This window comes from Homalodisca vitripennis, chromosome 1 (genome assembly GCF_021130785.1).
Source record: "Homalodisca vitripennis isolate AUS2020 chromosome 1, UT_GWSS_2.1, whole genome shotgun sequence".
Classification (NCBI taxonomy): Eukaryota; Metazoa; Arthropoda; class Insecta; order Hemiptera; family Cicadellidae; genus Homalodisca; species Homalodisca vitripennis.
In genome coordinates this window covers 171,389,210-171,415,207 of record NC_060207.1, presented here as the reverse complement: position 1 = coordinate 171,415,207, position 25,998 = coordinate 171,389,210, and the positions used below count along the sequence as shown (strand labels likewise).

Genomic DNA, 25,998 nt, shown 5'->3' with positions numbered 1-25,998 from the left:
CTCAAATTACTCATTCCAATTTTCACTTATATGCAGATGACTTACAAATATACCGCCCACTTTTCTATAAGGGACATACAAACTTGTGTGACTCTCATGAATTCCGATATTGACGCTGTTACTCACTGGACTTGGAAACATGGACTAAAATTAAACGTAGACAAAACTCAGTGTATTATGATAGGTCATTCAAAGCTTGTTCGTAAAATTGACTTTACCTACGGCTCCCAAATTAAAACTAAATGACCAAGATCTAGAATACTCTGAGAAAGTAAAGAATCTAGGACTTATTATTGACAAACACTTAAGATGGACTGAACAGGCTTCTTTGATATGTAATAGGGTCTTTGCCGGTGTTCACAGCCTCAAGCGGCTGGCTTCATATCTACCACACCAGGTTAAAATAATGCTGATAAAGACTCTTGTACTGCCTCACTTCAACTACTGTGACATAGTCATTAATGACATGACTGTGGAGCTTTCAAATAAACTCCAGCGTGCTCAGAACTTTTGCATTAGGTTCATTTTTAATCTCAGACGTGATGATCACGTAACGCCCTTCTTCAAACAATTATCTATATTAAAATTACAAGATCTTCGAGACTATCACTCACTCATTCTGTTGCACGCTCTTTTAAATACAAATTGTCCCAGTTATCTTTCAAACAACTTTCAATTTATGTCTGAAATAAGTGAACGAAGTACAAGGAGGGGTACATCCTTATTATCTATACCAATTCATCGAACAACTACCTTTAGTAAGTCGTTTACAGTTTCTGCCTGCCGATTGTGGAATGCCTTACACTATAAACATCAGAGCCATTGATAAGCGCGCTCGCTTTGGGCGGGGGTCAGGGCCTTGATGCTGGGGGCTCAGGGGTATAGCGGTTGGCGGCCTTTGGAATGTGTTACTTTAGGCAACTGAATGCAAGTTGAATGAATGCATGCGTGTATGTCTTATTATAGTTTTGTAAATATTTATAAAGTTACATTAATTATAGAATGTTGTTTTTTATTATTTTAAAGCTAAGATTCTTTTAATGTATAAGGTAAATTAAATAGATTTATTTTTAGTTATACATGTATATGTATGTTAGTTTAATTTTTTTACGAGGTTAAGTGGTAGAGAGGACTTTATAGTCCTAACTTCGCCTCTAATAAAGACATTTTTCATTTCATTTCATTTTTCATTTCATTTCCTTTCTGGTTGATTTCGTAATATTATTTTAAATGTTTAATTTTTTATGCATTATCTCTGAACAGAATAAAATTAACATAACATTATAATGTTTTAGTTAATTGTTTCTAGTTCTTAACTCTGTGTATAATTCGTATCCTATAAGCGTAAATATACTTATTAAATAAAGGATTTTTATACATTGTTTTTTAGAATTATGTATCTGGTTGTTTACATTTTGTATGCGGTTGGAAACATTAAGTCGTGCTCAATTTATTTTTTACGGATTCAAATTGGAAACAAACAAATAGGAAACATAGACAAACTAAAAGATAAATTTTTACATGGTTTCTATTAAATTGTTTTCAAAATATTTTGTTTAATACCAACTGCTAAATCAGTGTAAACATTACTTAAGACAGGTTTCTTAAGCACTAAAGGAAAAACTTTACAATAGAGTGATAATAATTCATATTTTTCCGAACTAAAAAATAAGATTTCGGCCCTGACGGTTTTTCATACAATATTAAAAAATGTTTTCCCAATCATAAGTTTAAAATGACTAAATAAAAATATTCAATTTAAGTAGGTTTATTGCCTGTTCGTTTTTGTGGGGCAACTGCATAGATCCAAGGCACTAGCTTTCATTTTACGGCTGTCACGTAAACGAACTATACAGATGTAAATGGTAAGGCGATGTTTCAGTGACCCACAGAAACACCGTGTTGTGATCATCGGTGCTGGAGTCTCCGGGTTTTCTGCAGCAGCAACTCTCCTGGAGAACGATGTCTCGGACATTGTTGTACTGGAAGCTTCCTCCAGGATCGGCGGCAGGATACACACCGTAGAGTTAGGTATTTTCTCAATTAATTGTTTTTTGTTTTTGTGAAAATGTAAACTAGAAAGACATTCATCACATCAAAGATGCTGTGTCATCGACATATGATTAAGGCTACCGGTAACATAATACATCTAATTGTCTAATTGAAATTATTTCACAAGTGTGGTTCTTTTATGCAATGTCCCCCAAAGACAAAATATTATCCATAAAATCTAGACTGCAGTAAATGATTTTAACAATATATTGTCCGCCCGGGTTATAAGGATTAACTATGGTTTATAAATACGTGTGTTGTTACGACTGAGCAGTGTATGCCATGATGTTGGTTTTGGCCCACCACAATATGATAAGCGTTATCGCTTTTACTATCAGATGAGGGCCATCTGTTATGTACACGCCTATCAGTGAAGCTATCCAGTGTTTACTTGTAGCGGACCAAAGAGTTTTTATTTTGAGTTTATTAACAAAAGTTACATCCAAAAAGTTCATATTTATATTTTACAATATATTTGGTACGGTAAATTTGTCATAAATGTTGGGACATTCCGGAAACCCCCCAAAGATTTTAGAGTGAGAAAATAGATTCTTGTAAAAGTCTATGCACGGTCTTCAGGAATTTAAACATTAAACCTAGGAACTCTCTATCTAAATCAATCAATGCACATCTAAAATGTATTGCAAATTAGAGAAGTTTCAGAAGGTTAAAGGCAGATTACAAAGGTACGTCAGAATTTGAACATTCAAATATGGATACCTTTGATCGTAAACAATTGTTCATTAGAAATTTCTGATATTAAACAGTATAAAAACAATGTTCTATCGCTTATATTAAATTACAAAGATTACCCCATGTGAAATTACAGGTATTTAAACTAGAAAATTAAATGTATGCAATTTTGCACTCAGGTTTAGTTAACACGGTTGAAGATGATAATGTGAAAATTTTACAGTATGTACATGAGTTACAGCTTCAGGTAAAGATATATTTTTAAATTCACAAATAACCTAATGTTTCTTAATAAAATTTAATTTGATGAAATTATTTGTTTTAAAATCATTTTTCTTATTATTATCTTCAGGCGTTTTGATTTGGGTCTGATCAGAAACTGTCTACATTTCTTATTTAAAATATGTGTAATTGGACGTGAGGTTAACGAAAGAATGTTCAATGTACAAATATATTTCCTACCCTAATCGGTTGCACCACCTCAAAGGGCTTTATTAAACCTAAACGCGTGGGAGGCAAATAATTCGATTGCGCGCTTCAACCATTCGAAGCTGGAACAGATAAATCCTTTTTAATTTATCCTTTTTAAATTTCCTAGATGGTATGTCTGACATAGTGCCCACTACCTCTCCTCTTGTATGTGCCATGGAATCTTTACACACTCTGATATCACTTCGAAAGCCATGCAGAAGGCCTTTTAAGTTTAATTGTGTGTATGTATTCTTTTAACACAAACCAATCATGTTGGGCGTTTCAGGAGGAATTACAGTAGACCTAGGAGCAGAGACCATTAACGGAAATGTGGACAATGCAGTGTACGAACTGGCCAACCCTCAAGAGCTTCTCGCTTCCTTCAAACCTTTCACCCATCCCGACATGAACATTTACGCCAACACGTCTGGCCACATCTTTAACACCGCCGAAATCAATTCTCTGGCAAATAAACTTTATGCAATGTTTAAAGCTGAAGAACTAAAAAACTGCAATGGTTCTCTTAGTGATTATTTCTACCCCAGGTAAGTCTATAAACGTAATCTCAGTAGTAAATTCTCACATTTATAACTAAATGTTTTAAAAACCAATTTATTACAAAATTACATAACGCAGCTATGGTTGGATAGGTTATTTCAATGCAAATGTTGAATTCAGCTCAATTTCATCTTCCGCTTAGCGCAGCGTCTGAAATATGGCTTGACTCTTGGAATCTGGAGTCCAAGTCCGTTTGAAGAGATCCAAAAAGAGTCGGCAACGAAGAAGCTCAAAACGACCTCTTTGCATCGTTTTGACATCAGAGACACCTAGACTACGATATCAAGTGTAATCTAGATGAAGAGGTCTTCCCGTTGTTTCATCAAGTAGACATTTGAGTGCAAAGATATTTCAAAAACAATTCCAAACCACGGCGAAGTAATGACATTTTCTACACATATAGTAACTATGGTGGGAAGGGTTGATTCAATGCAAGTGTTGTTCCATTTCACCTTACGCTTAGTTTGGGGCTTCTTCGTCGCCGACTTTTCTTGGATCTCTTATGGCGGATGTGGACTCTAGATTCCAGATGTCAAGTCTGTGGTAGGCCTAGCGTGTAACAAGAATTAATTGTAGGGCATGTTGTGTACTTGTCTATATATATAGACTACTATCGGTGTAGTGTAGTGACCTGCTATTAGTTTATATTTTTTCGTTAAACGTCAAAGTCAGTAAAGTTAGTTTCTAAACTTGATACCATATTACAACTCCAAATTGGTACAGTATTAACTGAATTGAATGAACAAAACGTTGTATTCTTCTGTAATAAGAATTTGAATATTTTAAATCACAACGCTGAGACTGATAATTATCATTTTAGCTGATAAGGGTTCGATTAGTTTGTAAATTAGTCTACTTGTTTTGAATGTAACAATATCTTTATATAGTTGTAAACAACGCCAACTTTAATTGCGGCTTTATGACCAAGGTTTATCGTTATAATATTACTGAACATTCCACTGCTGGTTTTCAAATTGTTTTATTTAAATACGAGTACTTTTTACTGTGAGGTGTATTTTCTTCAACGGAGGTTAACGTGAAAGATGTCGTACTTTTACCGGAGTTAGAGATAGCTGAGGTTCAAATTCTGTGTGTGACCGTAGCAATTTTTAACAGTGCCATCAATCATGTTGTATTGTACTGACTCTTTTCCTTATTCTGTTTCGTAAAAGCCTCGCAAATGCAAGTGGCCCAAGAGGACGGGCAGAATAAGATATCTTATAATAGAAGATCGATCTCTCTTTTTTATAAAAACATTAATAAAATAATACCTAGGCCGATCATTATTGTAAAGTCTGTTTAACAGGTCGATTAAAATTATTAAGATCCACAGAAACTTGGAATGGGCAATGCTTTTTCAAAGAAGCAATGGTGGGCGATATCCAATTCTATGAGAGGGCACCTTCAACGTTTAATTGTCTCTTCACTAACTGGACTAACTGACGGGAGAGCGAATTAGGGAACGCCCTGGTAAACTATGAAAAACACAGGCTGGTCCTTCTTTGTTATTCTGTTATTCTCTAGTCATCAAGATAAAACACTAAGACCTGTCAAATGTATTTTCCAATCCCCGCCAACAATTTCCTTAGTCGATACCGAAACGCATTCGAACCGCGGGAATAGACATTTCTCGTGCTGACTCTCACAACTTGAGGGTCTAAAACTTACCGGACATGTCCATGATGACTAGGAGTTGCAGAAATCTAAATTATATCTGAACAGACTATACTGTCCAACATCTTCTAAACACTGATATCTTGTTAAACATGACTTATATTTGAAATCTTTTTGGGTTTGCAGGCTGGATGAGTTTTTCCGCTCTAACAACGTGGACACGGCGATTGGTGAGGCTCTCCGCTATCATATAGAACAACTGAAGGGGGTTTATTACGCCGTGGATACTCTAGACCAGCTGGGAGCCTCGGGGACCACACGATATCGGATGAACGAACCCGTGTCCCTCAAGTGGAAGGTCGGGGGGTACAAGACCATCTTCGACCTCATATCGGTAAGCTAAGTTTTATAGTGTTAGATAACGTCGGAATTTGAGACGCACCTAATTTAAAGCACTTTCTGGTTACTATTTGCTATTCCAATATTTCATGCTATTCCATAACTTTTAAACTGCTCAAAATTGAAACAGAGCCCTACATTGAATCTGGTGAAGTGTTAATAACGTACACCTGTAAATGAGGATAAGTACTCACATACCAAGCTATATGATCCAATATGATAGTTGTCCCTTCCTTTGATCTCATGCATATGTATGTCCTGGTCGTATTTGAGAACACATTTGTCGATGGTCAAAAGTAGACTGCAGTCTCCAATATAGAGGCATGGAATCGTCAACAGTTACTTTATGGTCGGCTTGCAAAAATCTTTTTTAGTCAGTTTTGAGATGATTTTGTTACCTTTTCTACAGTTTTAATACTCTCATAAATTCAAAATTTGCTGGTACTCTAGAGCCTCTCGTAAGATAGGTGGGTGTAATTGAGTTCATTGAAATTATCAGTATCTGAGTTGGATATAAGGTTCACATTATTAAGGTACTGAATGTTATCTGCAAATTCAAAACAAAATCTAGATTTTCATATGTTTCTTGTAATATTTACAAAGAGTAGTTTTATCAACATATTTCACAACTTTGGAGGTGTTGCAAAGTTGAGCCAACGTCGTTCACTTAAATTTAAATAAAGAAAAGGTGGACGAATCAGGTAGGATATAATAGTAACACATCTTGCACCTCGTAATGTTCAAAAACGTTAAGCAGTGCTCTTTGGTTAAGGCAATCTAAAGCTCTCGAAAATCGCACTATATAGTTGCAGGTGTTCGACATAAACAATACTGCGTATGTTGTAGATTTGCCTTCTCAAAGCCACTTTCATCATGTTTAGGAAGATTAAAAACTGTTTTAAATAATTCAGATTTAAATTATTTATATTATTTCTTAGCACTAGGAGTTAAATTTTATCACTTTTATCTAAATGTTTTGTTTACAATACAATACAATATACTGTTATTGCCAGAAACAATTTTAACATTGCATAGCATGCGTCACATAATAATAATTGTATATTCATTAAAATAATAAAATGTTTTATTCCGGCTGTAGAAAAGATTCCTTAGTCCTGACGAAATTCCAGTACAGAGCAAGATCCTCCTGAACAAGCAGGTAACAAGGATAGAACAGCAAGGATCAGAGGTTCGAGTAGAGACTGCGGACGGCAGCATCTATCTTGCCGATCACGTGATTGTCACCCTGCCTTTGGGCGTGCTCAAAGACGAAGCAGCGCAGATTTTCCACCCACCACTGCCAGAACGGAAAGCAGCCGCCATTAAAGTAAGCTGAATATTATTTCTAATTATTTTTGCGGCGAGTGCCGCTACAGATTTTGAATTTGGCGCGCGTAATCCCTTCAGTAGCCGCGAACGCGATAGCCAGCTGCGCTGACCTCTAGCCCTTAGCTCAAAACAATAGGAGCCTCCTACCATCCGGAATTCTTCTGGACATGTTCTAGTAGGATCTGTCCTGCTAGTTTAGCAGGCTGAGACCGGAGGTTGTGCACAGAGTCGTTGTGCAGCGATCGGGTGAAGCGGACGGGGGAAAGTGAGTGTACGTGGCCTGGGACTTGATATAATTATTGTTAGGGAAACCTTTCGGAACCATATCCAAATTATTAGTTTAAATCTTTATTCATCAAAGCTGGTTAGGTTTTGGATAGAGGGAATCTAGTGGCGGATCCACGGTTAATATTCCTCTGGAAGGTGCCCCTCTTCCGGTCGCGACGACACGAGGTTGCAGATATTGGTAGCGCGAGCCGTCCGCCTCGGATTCTCAACACCATTCCTAACCAGCATTAATTTTAATTTTTCACGCTTTCCGTCCATTTTTTTAGTTTTCGTATAACAGTGGTAATTTTTCAAACTATGGCGTAAATCACCACAGGGCAGCGGACCGACGCCACGAGGGAAGCAGCAGGCGACCTTCACCAACCGATCAGATAACTAAATTAGTTTTAGTAATTTAAATTAAGCTCAATTATACTAAACTTCTCTTTACATAGAAGTTGATTTAAACATTTATTTTTTTTGCTCTTAATTTAAAAAATGTTTCATCAATTTTAGCTCAATCTTAATCATTTAATTTTTTTTGCCCTTTTTATAAAGTATTTCTTAAATAACGTAGTTTTTTTTAATAACTACTAACAGTAAAGTCTCCCTTAAGCTTTAATACTAAGCAGAGTTTAACGATTTTAATAACCAATTTAATTAGTTTTTTAATTACTAGTAACCTGAAGTACACTTTGTATTAGACTGTAACACTATTTTTTTCACTAATTATAGGTGTTATGCAGTATTTTTCTTTGTTGACTTTAATTTACATAACTGTCCATTTATTATTTATTACAGCCACAATTCCTTTTTCAAGTTTTTCATAAGGCTTAAGTCGTTTAAAATTTATTATCACGGAGTTCGTAATTTCCGTCTGTCTGTCTGTTTCAAACACAGAATTTCTCGTTTCGTTTTTAAGACTGCAGTTTTAAAATTTAAATTTGACATTTTTCCTTGTAATTATACTTATAGTTCTAAGCTCGCAATTGTTATAATTATTTTACTTCATATTTTTATCCGAATTAGATCTTCTTATTTTTGGAACTGCAGTAATATTTTTCGACACAAGTTTAGTCAGTTTGCCGTGCAAGCACGTAATTGCGTAAGCAGAGTTCCTCAGATCCGGTTTTTGTATCACTCCGTAGATAACGAAGTCTAATTATTTTAATCTACATTATAGATTTTACTACTACAGTTAAGTACGAATATCTTATAATTTCCGGTCAATGTTTTAAGGTACTACGTAAGTTATCTTTTGTAAGTAAACGGTAATTTGTTTTCGTTTTCACTTAAATAAATTGTAAACCGAATGATTTCTTTAAATTAATTTTACGACTTAGCCTTATATACGTTTAGATGTTGGTTATATTAGTTAGTGTTAGACACATAATAATAACTGGTGCTTTTGTCTTGTGTAAATTACAGCTTGCGACGATCATCATTTGTAACTAACTTGAGTTACGAATACAGGTAAGGTAGTTGGTGACTTTGTTATTTTTGTTATAGCCAATATTTTACTTTCGGTAGAATCTTAACCTTTGTGTTCTAAATTTCACTTCGCTTGGAAATATGTTTAATGTTGGATACGAGCGTTTGTTTTCAGGTACTTTAACAGTTGTTACAATAATTTATAAGTCCTAACAATGCTATGTGAATATAACTTTTATTTATTCAAAAGAGATATACAAGCTAATTTACAGAGTAAATTGGTATAAAATTAAACTACTTAAAACTTTTTAAACATCAATATAAAACTAATTTTATAATTTATTTAAAGTGACTACCTGATTTTTTTTTCCTCCCAGTAGGTGTTAGGTTTGCTGTATTTTACTCAAAGGTCAGCCCAAGTTGTTTGAAATGATTGTTTTATTACTGTTATTGTTTTCAACTCCTCCAGTTCTAATAATTACAAAAGTAAACATATTTTTGGTACCAGTTTGCTTTGTTTAGCTTAGTCCTACACAAACCCAAATCATACACTATAACGCAACTCCTTTGGAAAATAAATGGAATCTTGACCAACTTCTAGAATCTAATTCTGAACCAAGAAACCATGGAACAAAGATGGAGTAAAGCTCTAGACAATCTGATCCGTGCTAAGGATAAAGTATCCAAACAGTATAATAAAGGTCGAGCACAAGTTCCCTTTAGAGTGGGTGATACAGTAATTGTATCGACTTTTTAACCTGAGTAATGCACCCAAACACATCTCAGCCAAGTTGCAGCCTATGTGGTCTAAACCTTTGGAAATTGAGACCTTTACCTCCCCTGTAACAGTTTGCCTTGTGTGACCCAAAAACCAAGAAATTTGTGAGGTCAGCACATGTATCCCATATTAAAAAGTGCATTCTCCCAACCTACTCCACAACAATGATCTGCCACTAGATATTTGCTCTATTCCGAAAAGCCATTGTGATATTAGGTTTAATTTGAGTTTATTTTCATTCTTATTTCATATTACACCTTACAAAATAACATTTAATTTTCTTCTTCTACCCTTTCTTTGGGACCCTGCATTGGTGGCTGGCCTGACACTGAGGTGGATTGGGCTTAGGAGTTCACCTGCGTGTGCTCTACCTCTTGCTACCTGGTGTTGGGTTTGGCAATTCTGGTGTTTGGTCCAAACTGTCTACTATACACTTACACGGGGATGGGTGGTTTGAGATCTGCCGTTTAGATTTTTTTGTTTGAAGTATTTACAGCTTCCACGAATTAGCATTTATTTATATATTTTTTCTGTAACCAATATTGGGAGCAGCGACAGTCTCATTGCATCATATGCGCAACCCCAAACACACTTCATTAACACATCTTTAACTTTCTTTATCCTATTCATTTATTTTTTTTTAAGTTATAACTGAAGGCAATTAGGGATAGAGAATAATTTGTATTGATTAATGCTTTAGAACCGACATTACTTAACATTTCACTTATAGTCGACTATGCAACAAAGTATTCTCCTATATACAACTAGGCTAAAAGCTATAGCGAAGCACTCACGCCAGTTAGTCAAACTTTATTTATTGCTATAAATGTTTATTCTCTGTGTAATTTAGTGTTCGTGTATGGTTTTTCGTTGATAAATTTTACTTTGTATTTTCGAGCATGCGTGTTACGACCTTATAATGGTCAGTTATATGTATATTTATTTGTATGTGTTTAGTTATATAGAGTGGTTGTCCTATCCACAAATTAATGGTTATTACCAATCATATCCTGGGCCTACTAACTTATCATAACTCTGAGCCAACAGAAGTTTTTTTTCTTTTGATTTATTGTTTGTGGCTCATCCCTTCTCGATCTGAACACTCCATTTAGGGAAAGCTACTCGCCATATGTCACCAAACAATCTTGAAAAACTATTAGGGTAGATAAGTTTAAAGAACTTCTTAGCAGACCAATTCTCCTCTTTCCTTGCCTCTTATGACTGTAGTCACTAGGAGACCTCATCATTTAGATTTGGATTTATTTTTCCAATGGCCATTTCATCTTTTCACCACCTTTCCTGTTTTTCAAAATATTGAAAGAATATGAACAAACAATTAATTGTATATGTTCTTCCAGAGAGGTCATGGGGACCTTTTTCACTCCCTCTCATTCTGCGTCCGGTAGATTGGGCTTGTTGGTAGCAGGCTTGTCTCCCGCTGCGGGAGGGGGGGAGGGAAGTAAGGGGAACAGGACTAGGATTATGGCCAGCTACGATGGAAGAAATATTCTATGAGTTTACACAAGAATAAAATTTCCTTAACTTCTCCTTCCTACTTGGCCTATTTTTGGAGGGAAATCTGAGTCTGATGATGGGGCTGAATGAAGGTTGTGATTCTCAGTCAAACACGGTTTTCCAGATTCCCTGATTCCTTTTACCTGGACTATCTTCTATAATTTAATTAAACTTTTTAAAGAAGCCCAACCTTAACCTTGGAAGAGTTAGAAGTATTTAGCAGGTATGTGACATATTGGTGATAGATAGATCTTAGTTGCTTTCCACTTATGGGTTTGAAGTTGTCTGTGGTTGAGGACTGGAGCTGTTCAGCGAGTGAATGGGCGCGGTTTCTGCACCGCCTTTCTGCATGGTAGTGTTATTTGAATATTTTAGGTAAACTCTGCGTTCTAGTTTAAGATATTTGGCTCAATTAACTATAACTGGTTCACTTCCAGATAACTTTCCTCTCACCCTTTCTACCCACTCTTAATGGGCTAAGCCTTCGAACTCCTCGGAGAAGGAGGGGAGGATGCGGCGAGTGCCGCTACAGATTTGAATTTGGCGCGCGTAATCCTTCAGTAGCCGCGAACGCGATAGCCAGCTGCGCTGACCTCTAGCCCTTAGCTCAAACAATAGGAGCCTTCCTCCTACCATCCGGAATTCTTCTGGACATGTTCTAGTAGGATCTGTCCTGCTAGTTTAGCAGGCTGAGACCGGAGGTTGTGCACAGAGTCGTTGTGCAGCGATCGGGTGAAGCGGACGGGGAAAGTGAGTGTACGTGGCCTGGGACTTGATATAATTATTGTTAGGGAACCTTTCGGAACTATATCCAAATTATTTAGTTAATCTTTATTCATCAAAGCTGGTTAGGTTTTTGGATAGAGGGAATCTAGTGGCGGATCCACGGTTAATATTCCTCTGGAAGGTGCCCTCTTCCGGTCGCCGACGACACGAGGTTGCAATTTAAAACTAATATAGTAAAGTACCATTTAATACGCTTATTTCAATTACTTATCAATAGCTAAGGCAGTGGGTGCAATGGTACTTCTTTACTTACATTAGTGATAATTATTCAACAATTTCACTGCCGGTCTGTACTGAGTAAGACCAAATAGCTTCACTGTGTTTCTGCGAAGTAAGTCAACACGTCTAGCGCAGTCAACATGTTAATCTGTTCAACGTGTGTATGTAAACTATGTAAAACTTGTCGTATATGTTTGTTTGGATAACGGAAATTTACATAAGAAACTAAGACAGAGTAGATATAATTATATAATCCCAACTTTGTATCTCAATAGTCGTTTTTCACTTCATTTGACAACTGTATTATAGGCAATATTGTTATCAATCATTTGATTTTGGAAAGCCGAACCCGTCAACTCATATTTCAAGATGGTGAAGACAGATGTATCGTTTTTAATACTACGAGTATCTATTAACGTAACACGTACTTCTTTTGTATAATATAGAAGGACATTTGGGAAATAAAAAATAAACTATGTTCTCTTGTACTATGTCATTGTGAATTACAAAAAATAACTTGTACATTTACGTTCTATGATTCTACATGAATTGCAGTCCTCTTACGAAATGCATAAATTAACCAGAGCGCGAATAATGTAAAATGCTAGATTTAAATTAACGTAATGCATATCGAATTCCGTTAATATATTCGTGGTCGTTCTTTTATAAAAACATGAATGGGGTTTCAGACCGAGTAATTAAATTTACGAGTTTAAATCACATGTACTCTGATATTGCTTCGGGCCTTCCCACTACTTATTTTCATTTTAAACTTGTCGAACTTATTTTAAATTTCTTTCCTTGCAACTATTATGAAATGATTATCTGTTACATTAACATTAGGGTCCACTACTAATTTAATCGTAGTAATTTACAATTTCTAAAATGTTTATTGTGACATATTTATAACAGGCACTGGGTTTCGGAGGAGTCGTGAAGGTGTTCATGCTGTTCCCGGAGCGATGGTGGCCAACTGATAAGAATATCATTACTCCACTATTCTCTCAGAAGGAATTGGAGGACTTCAAAGCTAATTCTGTCCATGTAAGTACAAATCGATATAATTTTAAATATCGATGGTCTGTAACAAACTACTACAAAAACAGTATTATCCTCAGGATTCAGCATCACGGCAATACCATTACAGCTGACCTGGACCTTTGTAATGATAGTAGTGCTGGTTTCAAGCGCAGTCTGTTGCAACTCCAATGAAATAGGTAATATTGACGATTTCACTGTTATTTACGGTTTTATATTATTGTTGTCTTTTATATTAACAAAGTTTACATTTATTTATTATTCGTATTGTTAAGTTTATATCTATTTATTCCTGATATTGTTAATTAGTTTTGTGTTATCACGTGTAATTCAATTTGTTATTGCACTTTTTTGCTGTGTAATATAAGTATCTACTTGTAATTTGTTGTAAATATTTTGGCTTCTTGTACCCGATACAGTACAGATGTATAACTGTATATAGTAGCATTGCCATTAAAGTAAATAAATTGTAAATTAATACAAGACGAGGACCCAACTAAATTAAGTTGCCTATTGATTTTTATTGTGTTTCTTTATAAAGTTCAAGAACGAAAGAACGCCGGGACGCATGTTTTGCTATGCACAATTCGCTACGCTTTATATATGCGCTCCTCCCCCTCCCTCTAAATTTGGTGCGCAAGGCTGCCGCCTAGGTTGCATATATGGATAAGCCGACCCTGAGAATATGATACTGTCATAAATACTGTTCATAAATATATTGTCATGATCTCACCCATCCATTAAGAATAATTTCTTCTTAACTTTCATCAGGGTCATTGGTCAGCGAGTACAGCGGTATTCAAGCCCGTGATAAGCAGCAACCGCATGCTGTGTGCTTGGATATCTGGACCCTCGGCACTCCATGTGGAGACTTTGTCCAATGATGAAATCGAAGAAGGACTTATGGAGTTGTTGAATAGACTCTTAGGGAGGACTCTTAAAGTAATGAAACCCGAGAGGATATTGAGGTTAGTAGTGTAGTAATTGAGTGGTAGGTAATGATTTTGTCAATAATTTCATAAGACTTATGAACTGCTCGTGAATGTGAACAGGCTGAACTAATTTCAAACTGTTAGAGTGTTAGATTAAAACCAGTTCAATCTTGACAAAGATAAATCAAGGTGTTGTTTATACTAGTTAAAGGTTTTAATTGTAAATACCTGATACCACTAAACACTGATGTTTAGGTGCGAGATGAAACCAGTTCCTTTTAAACAGCGATATTTTCATGATTTATATGTGTATTTAATGACGAGTATGACTTTGTATGGAATAATTGGGATATTTGGCTCTACACTTTATGTATCCCAAAGACTTCCAGAACACTTTACAGTAATGTAATTATTCCCAGGTCTGACTGGTGCAACAACCCTTTCTTCAAGGGAACCTACAGCTACCTGTCAGCGGTCAGTGATAGACAGAACATCACAAATGATGACCTCAGACAGCCTATCCTGGACGCCAATGACAAGCCAGTGAGTGTTCTTCCTTCCTCCTACATTCATGCCTGGGAAACTAAATTCGATTAGTAGATTATATTTTTTCAGGATTGTAATAGTTATTTACTGTCTTTTTCTAAAAGCTCTAAACTACCATAATATATTACTAGTATACTCTTTAAAAAAAGGGTTTTGTTTAAAAATTGAATTTTCTTAATGTATGTATATTTTTAAGGACTGTTATCTGAGACGGTAGATGTGTAGGATAGATAAAGGTTAAAGGATATCTTATTTTACAAGCTGAAATTATTGCTAAGAAGCTCTCTCTTACACTCAACCTGGGGACCAACGGCTAAAGGTGACCGGAACCACCACAACGGCCGGGCAGGCGAGCTGCTCGAAAGGAAAGAATATATCAGTAGTCACCCACCCAAGCAGCAACCACACTCGACGTTGCTTGATTCATTTATCTTGCGATAACCTCTGTATCTGCTACACTGCGCCATTGGTACGGATGTAGTGGGTAAAGAGGGATAGTCTTGTGCAGTGCCGGGTTTAGCACTACTAGCGCCCTGGGCGAGATTTTTTCGGCGCCCCCTAACTGCAATTCAATTACATACGAAAAAAGGCTACCGTCGCCCCTGGGCGGTCGCCCAACCGCGCCCTACCCTAATGCCGCTCCTGGTCTTGTGATGACCAGTTGAGATTTGCCATCCTTAGCAATAGTCATTAACATCCCATTACATAGTGGTAACCAAGGAGTTCTACAGTTATATAAGTAGAGTGTGGAGTTGGGAATCTAAATCCTGGCTACAATTGGCTAATCCACTTTCCGATTTTCATTTCTTCACACAGTTCATGGGAGAGCAGGACATTTTACTGTTATTTAAGAGATCAGAACAAGCGCTAAGTGACTGAAAATGTGACCCCAATATTTCCTTGGTTCCAACCAATCCCTAAAACCAACTTGAATTTTGTTCTATTAATATAGTAATTCTTGAACTCTCTACTTGTTTAGCCAACCTTGTATTTCCTAAACCCACTTTGCTACTTATGCTACGTAAGACAATTAATAATTTATCTAAGCTTTGTTTACCTCAGGTAGTCCTGTTTGCGGGGGAGGCTACTCACCCTTGCTACCAATCCACGGTCCACGGAGCTATTGAAACAGGTCGAAGGGAGGCTAACACCATCATCGACTATCTAAATAAACTGTAAATTCCAATACACTTAATTTTGTTACATAAGAACAATTTTATCTTAATTAAACAACTGGTTTTTCATTTGCTTTTCCCCTGTTTTGTGTTATTGCCTGTGTTTTAAATTTAAGGTCAAACCGTTGTCTGTGCAATACTTTCCATCCCTACTTTCCATTGAGTAATATAATGTGTATATGAAAAGTAATACTTATATTAAATTATTATAGGTTGGTTTGAATTAATCCTTAAATTTATAAAGCACTGTCTGAAGTTGTATTTCATTTTAAGTCAAGCAGTCAGAAATGTCTGTTTTAAATTGTTAACTTCTCATATTAAACATACGAGTAGACACACAATTTATGTGTAATGAATGACATCGTACTCAGGAGTACTGATTCGACAAAACGAGATTTACATGTATGACTTAAATACAGTTCGATATTATCCAACGTATTATGTTTTATAATTATCCAAGAGATAGTGGTGCCTGCTCAAATATTTTAACAGTGTTTCGATCAAATAAAGCGTACTGGGTATTTTGATTTATTGTCAATGGGGATAACTTCTTAGTGTTTGGTTAATATATATATTTCCCAATTCTAAAATTGATTTAAAATAATTTTAATGTATGTTTATAAAGTCCAAATGTGGACTTTGTACACACGACGCGGGACAGTTTCAATTAATGATTCAATTAACGTTTTAAAGATCTACATACTAATGTGGTATTTTTGTTTATGTGTATTAAAACATATTTAAAGTTCTTATTAAATCATTAATTTGTCATCTAAACACTAATTTAAAAATAAAAAGTATTTATTAAGTACTATTAACTAAAATAAAAATTCTAATAAACTAGAAGTTGGGTTCTATAAATTTTAACCAGCAACATACCTCGGCGTGAGATGTGAGTGTGCTATTAAATATTAATATGTTGAAGACCACTGCAACATATTAATATTTATTATGTTCTAAACTGAGAGATAAAATTATACAACTTCCAAGACTATTATAGTTATCTCTGCTTCAATTTTCCAACATTACTTACGAGATTGTTAAAAAAAAAAAACGCATAATAAAATAATGTTTCAATTACAAATATACAAGCAGCAGTTGTACAGTCGTCGTAGTTCTCGTGGTTTTACCTTGTCTTGATTCGCTGTATGCTAAAAGGTTTAAAAGATTTGTTGGTTTTTTCTTAGTTCAATTGACTAGGATAGGATGTATACTAAAAACAAAAAAGATAGGAGAAAATGAGTGTTTTATCAACTTAAAAATGAGATTTTCGCCTGAATCCTGTTTGTTTTCTTGCTCCAGTCGGTGAGCTATACAGTTGTACATTACGACAACGTTTCAAAGATTGAAATCAACCCTCTTCTTCAAGTCTAAACAGTCCTATTACATTTAAGAAACTTATAAACTAAACAGTGCGGCAGTGGACTGCCACCCAATGTTGTAAACATTATTAACTGATACCTGAATAGCGTACGAGTGGCATGACGTCCAGACTGGAGAGAATTGACACAAGCGAAGTCACTGCACGAGAGCCAAAAGCACTACCATCGCGTCACATCCGAACTAACGAAAGTGGAGCTCTGACAAGGAACTCAATGTCGGCATCTTCTGTGGTATCGCGGCGCGACAATTTAAATAAAGAAAACAGGAAAGCAATTGTCGGGACGAGGGGCTAAAAAGGAAGCCGCCTCTGGCCTTATGTTTTGGTCCTTTTCCTGAATGTCACTGTATGCCTATGAATTTGATTTGTTGACGTTTGTTTGATTGGTAAAATCTATTTCGGTTTCTTAGTTAATTCCAAAGATGCCTAATCTCAACTGAAGTTTGATAGCGGTTAATTTGCTAATTTTTATCTGTGAAGCCTCAGTAAGTTTGCGTTTGAAAACTTTTCTCCTCTCGGTGTATTATTTTAGTTTCATTCCCTTTCATATACTCATTTTCAGACCAGCAGTGATGAGCAATTTTGGACTTTTACAAAAGACATTTTTAGTATTTTCCTTATTTTTTATAATTCACATATAATGGTCTTTTTGTCTCACTTGTGTTTTTCCTATTACAAGAACATGTTATTCTATAAAAACAGATTTTTAGTTCTGTGTGAAATTGAAAGACTTTGCCTAAGAGCGTTTTTTTTTTCTATTAAAATCGTCTCTAATATTGTATTTCCTGGCGAACCCGTATTGTAGATACGAACCCGGGTTCCTTCGGCGATGAGCTGAGACGCTACACACTGAGCAACCAGGGACAGCTATAAAACTCCTTTTACTGTAGACTCTTCAGCTGTACTTTATTGTGTAAAAATGTTATTTGAGGTGTAGTCTAAGATTTTAAACAAGAGAATAGTGATCACAATTTTGAATTGCTTCAGCTGACCAGACAGCATAATTAATGGTGGGGAAATGGTTGGTGGGATATCACTGTCAGTTCATTTGACGGTAACATTGGCGCCGCGGTCACAAAACCACACCTGGTATCAATATGCAGTCAGATTCACATACAGCAAGGCTCATGCTGTGAATCTTTCTATCTATACTGCTCTGTTTTATGCACTTTTTGAAGGCATGAACTTGGAACTATCATTTATATGCAATCCAAACTGACACTATTTTAGAACTGTTCCTTTATGAAGGTACTAAAACGCACGGTTTGGTTAATATTTTGCAGGCTAATTAATAATTATAAAGAGTCTACTACGATAGAAGAGAAAATACTGATTTATGAATATTATAATATCAAGTAAATTAAAATTGGCAACTCTTCACACATAACACATAGCTATGGTGAGAAGGTTTCATTAAATGCGAATGTTGAATTTAGTTTTATTTCACGTTCCGCTTAGTGCAGTGTCTGAGATCTGACTCTGTGTCAGAGTTGTAAACTTGACTGGATTCCTTCAGAAAACCTTGGACTTCAAATTAGATGAGCCAAGCCTGTGACAGTCTCACTCTCAAACCGGCACCTAAATTCACCTCGAATGTACAGCAGATACTATTAAATTTGAAAGAAACATAAGGCTTAAATTTCACATTTTCCAACAACAATTAATAATTAACAAGGATATAATTCCAAATTCAGTATCAAAATTTCAATCTAAGTCAGAATGGACTCCACCAAACCTGCCATCTAAACATCCCATCGAACACGTTTTAAACATGACAAGAACAAATTTGACTCAACCTTCATTTGCTGACACTTTACAGAAAAAGAAAATCGTTCCATTACATTCCAAAGGCCTATTTCATCTTAAGGGGATTCACCACTGAAAACATACTTTTTTTTAAATACACAATAAAAATAGCTTAACCATTTTTTTTTCTAGTGTGTAGTAGGCTAACAAAAAATACAAAAATATAAAACGGCCAAATAGTTGTCACATTACAGATTACAGCGTATAAAAACGGGGGTTTTTCGCGTTTTTCAGACCAAATTTTAAAATTGATATATCTAAGAAAACTATCCAACATATTGCACTACTCATGGTCTAATTTTGAAGATATGGATCTATTCTAAATATTTAGGTAGATTTATCATGGTAGCATTTGTCGTTTTAAGAAAATAATTTAGTAAACTTTAGACTTTAAAAAAAAAAACATGCATATATATATAAAATTATATTTCTATTCATCATATATACCTAAAAATTTAATTCTACCTAAATATTTAGAAAAAGATCTACTTAATATGTGGTAAAAATATGAACTTTCTATCTCAATTAGTTCCCAAGATATATCGATTTTTGTCCGAAAATTTATCGAAATTCAAACTTTCGGAAAATTGCAATAGAAAGTAAACGTAGGTTCAACACTAATATATCACGTATATTTTTTTAGTTTATGGTTCTGAAATAAATTTTACACAATATATTAGGTGAGAAGGTTGTATTATACATCAATATTAGGTCATATTATTATGCCAGTGTTCAATAAAATATACATATATATATATATATATATATATATATATATATATATACTATATATATATATATATACATATATATATATATATATATATATGAATCACGATTTGTTAAAAGGGCATTAGTCCATTTTTTTGAGAAATTCACTTTTTCACTGTTTGGCATTCTTCAGACATAGATTCATCTAACTGTATTAGAAAGGCACAAATCCACCACATAGCATAAGCTACAGAGCTTGTTTGGTATTGAAAGTTTTGTTAAAAGGGCACTAGTCCGGGACTTGTGGCCCTTTAACAAAATGTTTGTTGGCAACACTGTCTCCAGCTGTGTTGTTTAGTTTGTGTCTCAGCTGTTTCTCATTCCCAGATTGTTGTTCCAGACTAACCTTCTACATTTTAAGGTTATAACTTGTTTTTGTTGTCAAAATGCTTTGTGTTTAACATGTCAAACGACGGTTTTCCTGTTTTAAATGCCGAAGTTGCAATTGAAAATAATATTTCAAAGAAGAGGAAATATGATCCTGAGTCCTACAAGAGGAACATCATAAAAATGTTTTCCATTTTGAAAGGAAAGGCATACACAAAACCACAAAGGAAACTTTGTGAATGAAAAACGTCCAAAGTTATGTTGCGGGTAAGTTTTTTACAATAATAACTTATAGAAAACTTAAGAAATATGACAGGACTCTTCACCCCTATGAAGTTGTGGAGCAAATTGTTAAAAGCAATCATACCAGGAAAGTTTTCGGTCAAGAAAGTGAAACTGTGATGAAATATTGGATTTCAAAAACTGGTGGGGCAAGCATTACAAACTCCGCACAGTTTCTGATGAGACGAACAACTCGAAAAGAGAGAGTAGGGTTCGCTTTGGTATTAGTAAAACTATACCACTTTGTGTATAGATCAGACTTAAAAGGGTACATCACGGCCTATTCCACAATTAATGGCCTAGACAAGCAAACATTTTTCATGTCTGCTCAATCAGGTACGCCTTCAGCTCCAACCAGACTTGCATACCCGGGAGGGAAAATTCCCTTGAGGGAAGCCAAAGCCAATGGCATCAAGAAATACTCTTCAGTATGTACCAGTAGAACATCTGGAATTTTATAATGAAATTGTAAATGGGGCCCATTGGAACAGCTGAAGAAGAAGATTTGAGTACCAGAGGTATGAGACGTTATAACACATTAAAAAGTGACCAACTAATACTATGGCTCAAAAATATTTTCTCAAATCAAATTAAATGTTTATTTTGTTAATTTGACTAATTTATAATCCAAATGATATACCAAACTACTAATGTAAGCAATAAAAGCATAAGTTTGATCAGAAATTGTTTATTTTTTATCCTTTTTTTTAGTACATTTTGTTAAAAGGGCATAAGTCCATAGTTTTAAATAATTTAAAAAGTAATATAAATGAACAAAAAACACCATATCTATTGTTTCAGTAATTAAAAAATAGTAATAAACTAAATATAACTAAAAAAATATAAAAGATAAAGTAAATATTTTTCCAAACAAGATAGTTTTTTGTTAATTCCTGAAAGTTTTACCAAATGGACTAGGGCCCTTTTAACAAATCACGATTCATATATATATATATATATATATATTTATATATATATATATATACATTTGTAAAATAAAACAGAGTTCGGTCGGTGACGTAGGTTGCAGGTTGCACCTCATACCGCTTTTGCAATATTGTCCTTATTTCTTCTAGCAACATATTTTTTTTAATTCTTGACTCTTCCCATATTTTATGGTATAAAAATGAACTAAAACTTCACTCAAAAACAAACAGCCTGAAACTCAACAGTAGAATGACAGATGACAGAACACAAATTGTTTTGTTTTTTATTATATTACTACTTCTTCTTCTTCAGCATAGAGTAATGAAAATAAAACAGTACAATGATTGATATGCGTATTAAACTAGATTTAAATATCTGGTTTTACATATTTATAATGAAATATATAAAAGAAATTATGATGTTTTTAGTAAAAAAATAAGGGTATCTAGTAAAAATGTGAAATTTTGGACATTGACGCGCTTGCAAAAAAAACGTTATTTTTTCATACTTAGGGTTAAAATATAGGTCTTAGGATACTATGTTTTTGTTCAGTAGGTTCAAAATGACAAAATATGACAAAAACACTTTTTTTTTAATTTCATATTTTTTCATTATTTTCAGTGGTGAATCCCCTTAAATACAAACAATAATATAGACGTAATTTTACCCGCTGATAAAGGAAATTCCATTGTCATTTTAGAGTTTAATTTATTATATATCCAAAATTAGAAAACAACTGCAAGATTCAAAATTTTATAAGATGAAGTTATATCTTTTAAATTTAAGGATAATAATAGAATATTTATTACAAGATGGTCCCAAAGAAGACACCAGTATGGAAACCATAAATGTATTAGTTCCAAGAACACCAGTTTTTTTTTTTTACGATAAACTTGAACAAGCCGGTAGTCCTAACATATAATTATGTCAGTTGAGAGCTTTAAAGTGGTTGTACTCGCTGGTACATGTTATTATTTAAGAAAGTAACAGATTTGTTTTACATTTTCCTCTTATCTATTTAAACCTAAGTGCCTAATTCTGTTTCTTTAGCTTAACCAGTTTTAAAGATAACAGTTTCTTTTTAATGACGGCTAGTGGCTAAATGAGTCATTTCTCGACCTATATTTATATGACATTTTTAGTTTGAAATGATGAAAACAATTTTCATATAATACCAAACGTCAAAAGGAACAAGCAAAAGTAACAGTGTAAATGAATTCTGGTTTTGCATAATACTAATGATATGTCTAGATATTGCAAATGGTCAATTATAAAAAATTTTTGCAACCGTTTACACCTTTTAAATTTAGTGATTTATTATGTCCAAAATATTGTACATTTTCTGGCAATTATGAACAAAGCATTCAAAATTAATTTTCTTAGCATTTTATTTAATTAACAGGTTTATCTAGATTTTCAAAATAAAATTACCTTATTTAATGATTTGGTACATCCAATAATAAAATGTATAGTTATATATAAATATAATGTTTATAATCTCGTCAAGATCAAATACATTTAACACTCTGTTTAACAAAGTTTTAGATGTTCGTAGACATTAACCTCGTTTACTGTAACTTTTGTGCCGAAAGTGTTGTGTAAACACTATTATAGCTGTTCCATTCAATGTTAACACTTTTATCATGAAGCGACGCATTTATTGGTGTTAGAAAACACTCCATACACTGCTACTGTAATATTTCGTTCAGGATTTTCCGTATTTTATATAGTGCTGTTGTCCTGAGGAAGTGGTAATGATTTGAACCCACAAAATCTTATGGGTCGTTACGAGTTGTAGAATTATGAAGGCTAAATATTATGAAAGCTGAGACAACATTGAGAAGGATTGTACAACAAAATCTTCTCGTGTATCGTTTCTTGTAAAAACGGAACACAGCAAAATTTTATAAATACGTCTTAAATTTATTTCAGTTAATAAACAGATATTTAAAAAGTGAGCCATTGAACTTGTACCTCCGGTGGACTTATACGTAGGTGCTAACATCTTACTCAAAACAACACCCCCACCACCTCTCGTTGGGACTTGGACTTGACGAGTTGACGGCTATTTTTAGACTATCAATTGGCACAACTGTGTTCAGACTGAGAGTAGAGTACTTAACATTAAATTTATCCCACGGTCATCAAACCTTATCAGTGATGCAACATTTGAATGTCGGCATATAAGTTGAAAAATCGGTTGTGTTTACAAAACATCTGATGTGATAATAACACTTATGTAATATTGAAGTAACCATTGTCAATATAAAAAATTCTACAGTATTTAACAGTATTACTATACAATGAGGGTTTTACTGCATTTAAGCTTGAAGACCTGACGAATCTAAGATAACAAAAGGGAAAAAAATGCTAAACATAATTCTACATGTTCTTCATACATGTTCAAAAAATCAAATGTCTATTTTCAGATCTAATCTGCATTTCCTTAGAATGAGGATACTAAATTTGGAGTGCTGTTGACTCAATTGTTATTGCATAGAAAAATCAATATTTTACTACTTAATAGACCAAGAGCAGTGAGCCAATTAACAATGTATAAGCACGCAAACTAGTTAGTGAAGACGATAAAATTTACCTTAAGAAAGAAATTTAACGTCAGCCACGTTAGTTTTATCGTTAGAGTAACGAAGCCCCCCAATAGAACCTAACGAAAGTGGTAGTGCACAGACAATACGTAAAGGCAGACGAACGGCCTGCCCTTTTTGTTTTTTGACCCTAAAGTCAACATAGCTCTACCTTAAACCAAGAGAAAGGATGGTACCAGGGAGAAGCGGTTATTCATGACCCCTCCCCCCTTCAAACATTAAGATTATACTCGTATATTGCTTTTTAAATTACCTAAAGTAAGAGTGAAAGTGTTTTGAGTAAGGTTACTTGATCGCAACATGTGTAACTTAATGCAAAACAAAAAATCCAGTAAAGTAGATCCTATCTCGTTTCATTTATCGTCTGCATGTGGCATGTGCTTTTAATTTCAAAAGAAATTGAAACTCTGTAAGGGTTTAAGGTTCAGTATTATGTGCCTTATTGTGACCAATTTGCCTTATACATATTCTAAATTGGTGGCTATTTTGAATTTAAGGGAAAATTTCATAAAACGCCTAATAACTAAATAATGTTTAAACAACCCACAAGGACCAAAGGTTTGTTACGTTATTTATTGCAATCAGATGAAATCATGAACACAATTTTAATGCTCTTGTGTTGCCATATATAACTGAATTTATAAGGTATTTACCTATAGTAATTATAGCAGTAAAATGCATTTCCTTAGCATTTTTCATATGATTGCAATAAATGATGTTTTATTTTTCATTCTTTGGCTAATTTTTTGTTTTATATCAGTTTTCATAAAATTTGACTTTACACATTTTAATGGCCGTAATTTTAACTTTAAGATCCTTTCATACGAATATGCAATGTCCTTTAGAAATTTCTGAATGGTATAATAGCCGGATTGCCTCTGAAGCCGATCAATTTCCATATCAAGCTATAAACAGTACAGACATCATTGTTTTTGTGTGTTCTTGGTAGGTTTGCGTAGCTTGATTTTAACTTCAATAAACATTATCGCCTTGTAGTTATATAAACACTGTAAAAATATCGCAATTATGAGTTTGTTGTGTTAGTATTGAACGACATACAATTAATATAGCATATTGCAAATAAGTTGCCTTTTATCATAAAACCAACAATGATCATCGTAAGCATTTCAAACAAATAATACTTTTATTACGCCATGTGTACTATTACTTTTTAAAACATTTCACTCGGTAACTTACTAAAATCTGTTTTACAGTTACTGTTATACATCATTTTATAAATTCGCGATATTTATATTTTGTCTGGTTCCTGAATTGAAACTATTTAAATGTCACCTGGTCCATAAATTTGTAAGTTTGTATCAAGGTACTGCCTCTAAACAGATTTCTTCAGCTTCCAACGGTTGACTGAAAGAAAGATTCTGGATGAATTCAAAATTCTTGGGATGTACTCGAAGATATGAGGCTGAATGCAACGAAGATATCGGTCAACTTTCTCCCATATCTCGAGATGGTATCAGAATTGGATAGAGAAATTAAGGTACCTCGAACAATACCTTGTAGAACGTAGCATGCAAACTTGCTAAGGATTAATTTTGTGTAGCCATAATCCAATTAATTGATATATACTTAAATAACAACTAATGATTAGATAGCGCCATATCTTATTCAAACCCATGTTTATCTCCATACGTAATAAAACTTAAATTTGTTCTTACCACGAATCTCAAATTATCATGATACAAAAACAGTGAGGAGGTAGCTGGGGCCAAGTGGAAGTAAATCTCGTACTCGGATCCAAAAAAGCCTTCTCGCAATGCCTTCAACAAATAATGGAATAATGTACGGATTTGTATCCTGCAATGAACTGCCTGCTTCAAATTCTTACTATTTTGACGGCAAGCAATGCTACTGAAAAATTAAGCTTTTCAACATTTCAACTTGTAAAAATCTGATTCCCAGAGTCTATGGGAGAAAACACCTTTTCGGTATGGCTTTCCTTGATATTATAGGGAAATTTATATCTATTTGTTTATTTGTGTACGCTTTCACCGTTTTTAACTATGCAATAGGAAATTTTAACCATAGAAAATTTTTAAAAACAACAATGTTTAATAGCAGCAACAAAAAAAACATT

General features: G+C 34.3%; 1 protein-coding gene across 3 annotated transcripts in view; it reads left to right on the top strand.

Moving 5' to 3' along the window:
* LOC124352730 (spermine oxidase-like) overlaps positions 1 to 15,880 on the top strand; it is a 31,366-nt gene extending 15,486 nt beyond the window's left edge. For all 3 annotated transcript variants that reach the window (XM_046802362.1, XM_046802364.1, XM_046802363.1), the window contains 8 exons: positions 1,883 to 2,031; positions 3,503 to 3,761; positions 5,575 to 5,782; positions 6,887 to 7,114; positions 13,025 to 13,156; positions 13,922 to 14,118; positions 14,502 to 14,625; positions 15,691 to 15,880. In XM_046802362.1, coding sequence (XP_046658318.1) covers positions 1,883 to 2,031; positions 3,503 to 3,761; positions 5,575 to 5,782; positions 6,887 to 7,114; positions 13,025 to 13,156; positions 13,922 to 14,118; positions 14,502 to 14,625; positions 15,691 to 15,807 — 1,414 coding nt within the window. In that variant the 3' untranslated portion in view covers positions 15,808 to 15,880. The remainder of the gene's footprint in view (positions 1 to 1,882; positions 2,032 to 3,502; positions 3,762 to 5,574; positions 5,783 to 6,886; positions 7,115 to 13,024; positions 13,157 to 13,921; positions 14,119 to 14,501; positions 14,626 to 15,690) is intronic.
* Positions 15,881 to 25,998: the final 10,118 nt, after the last annotated feature.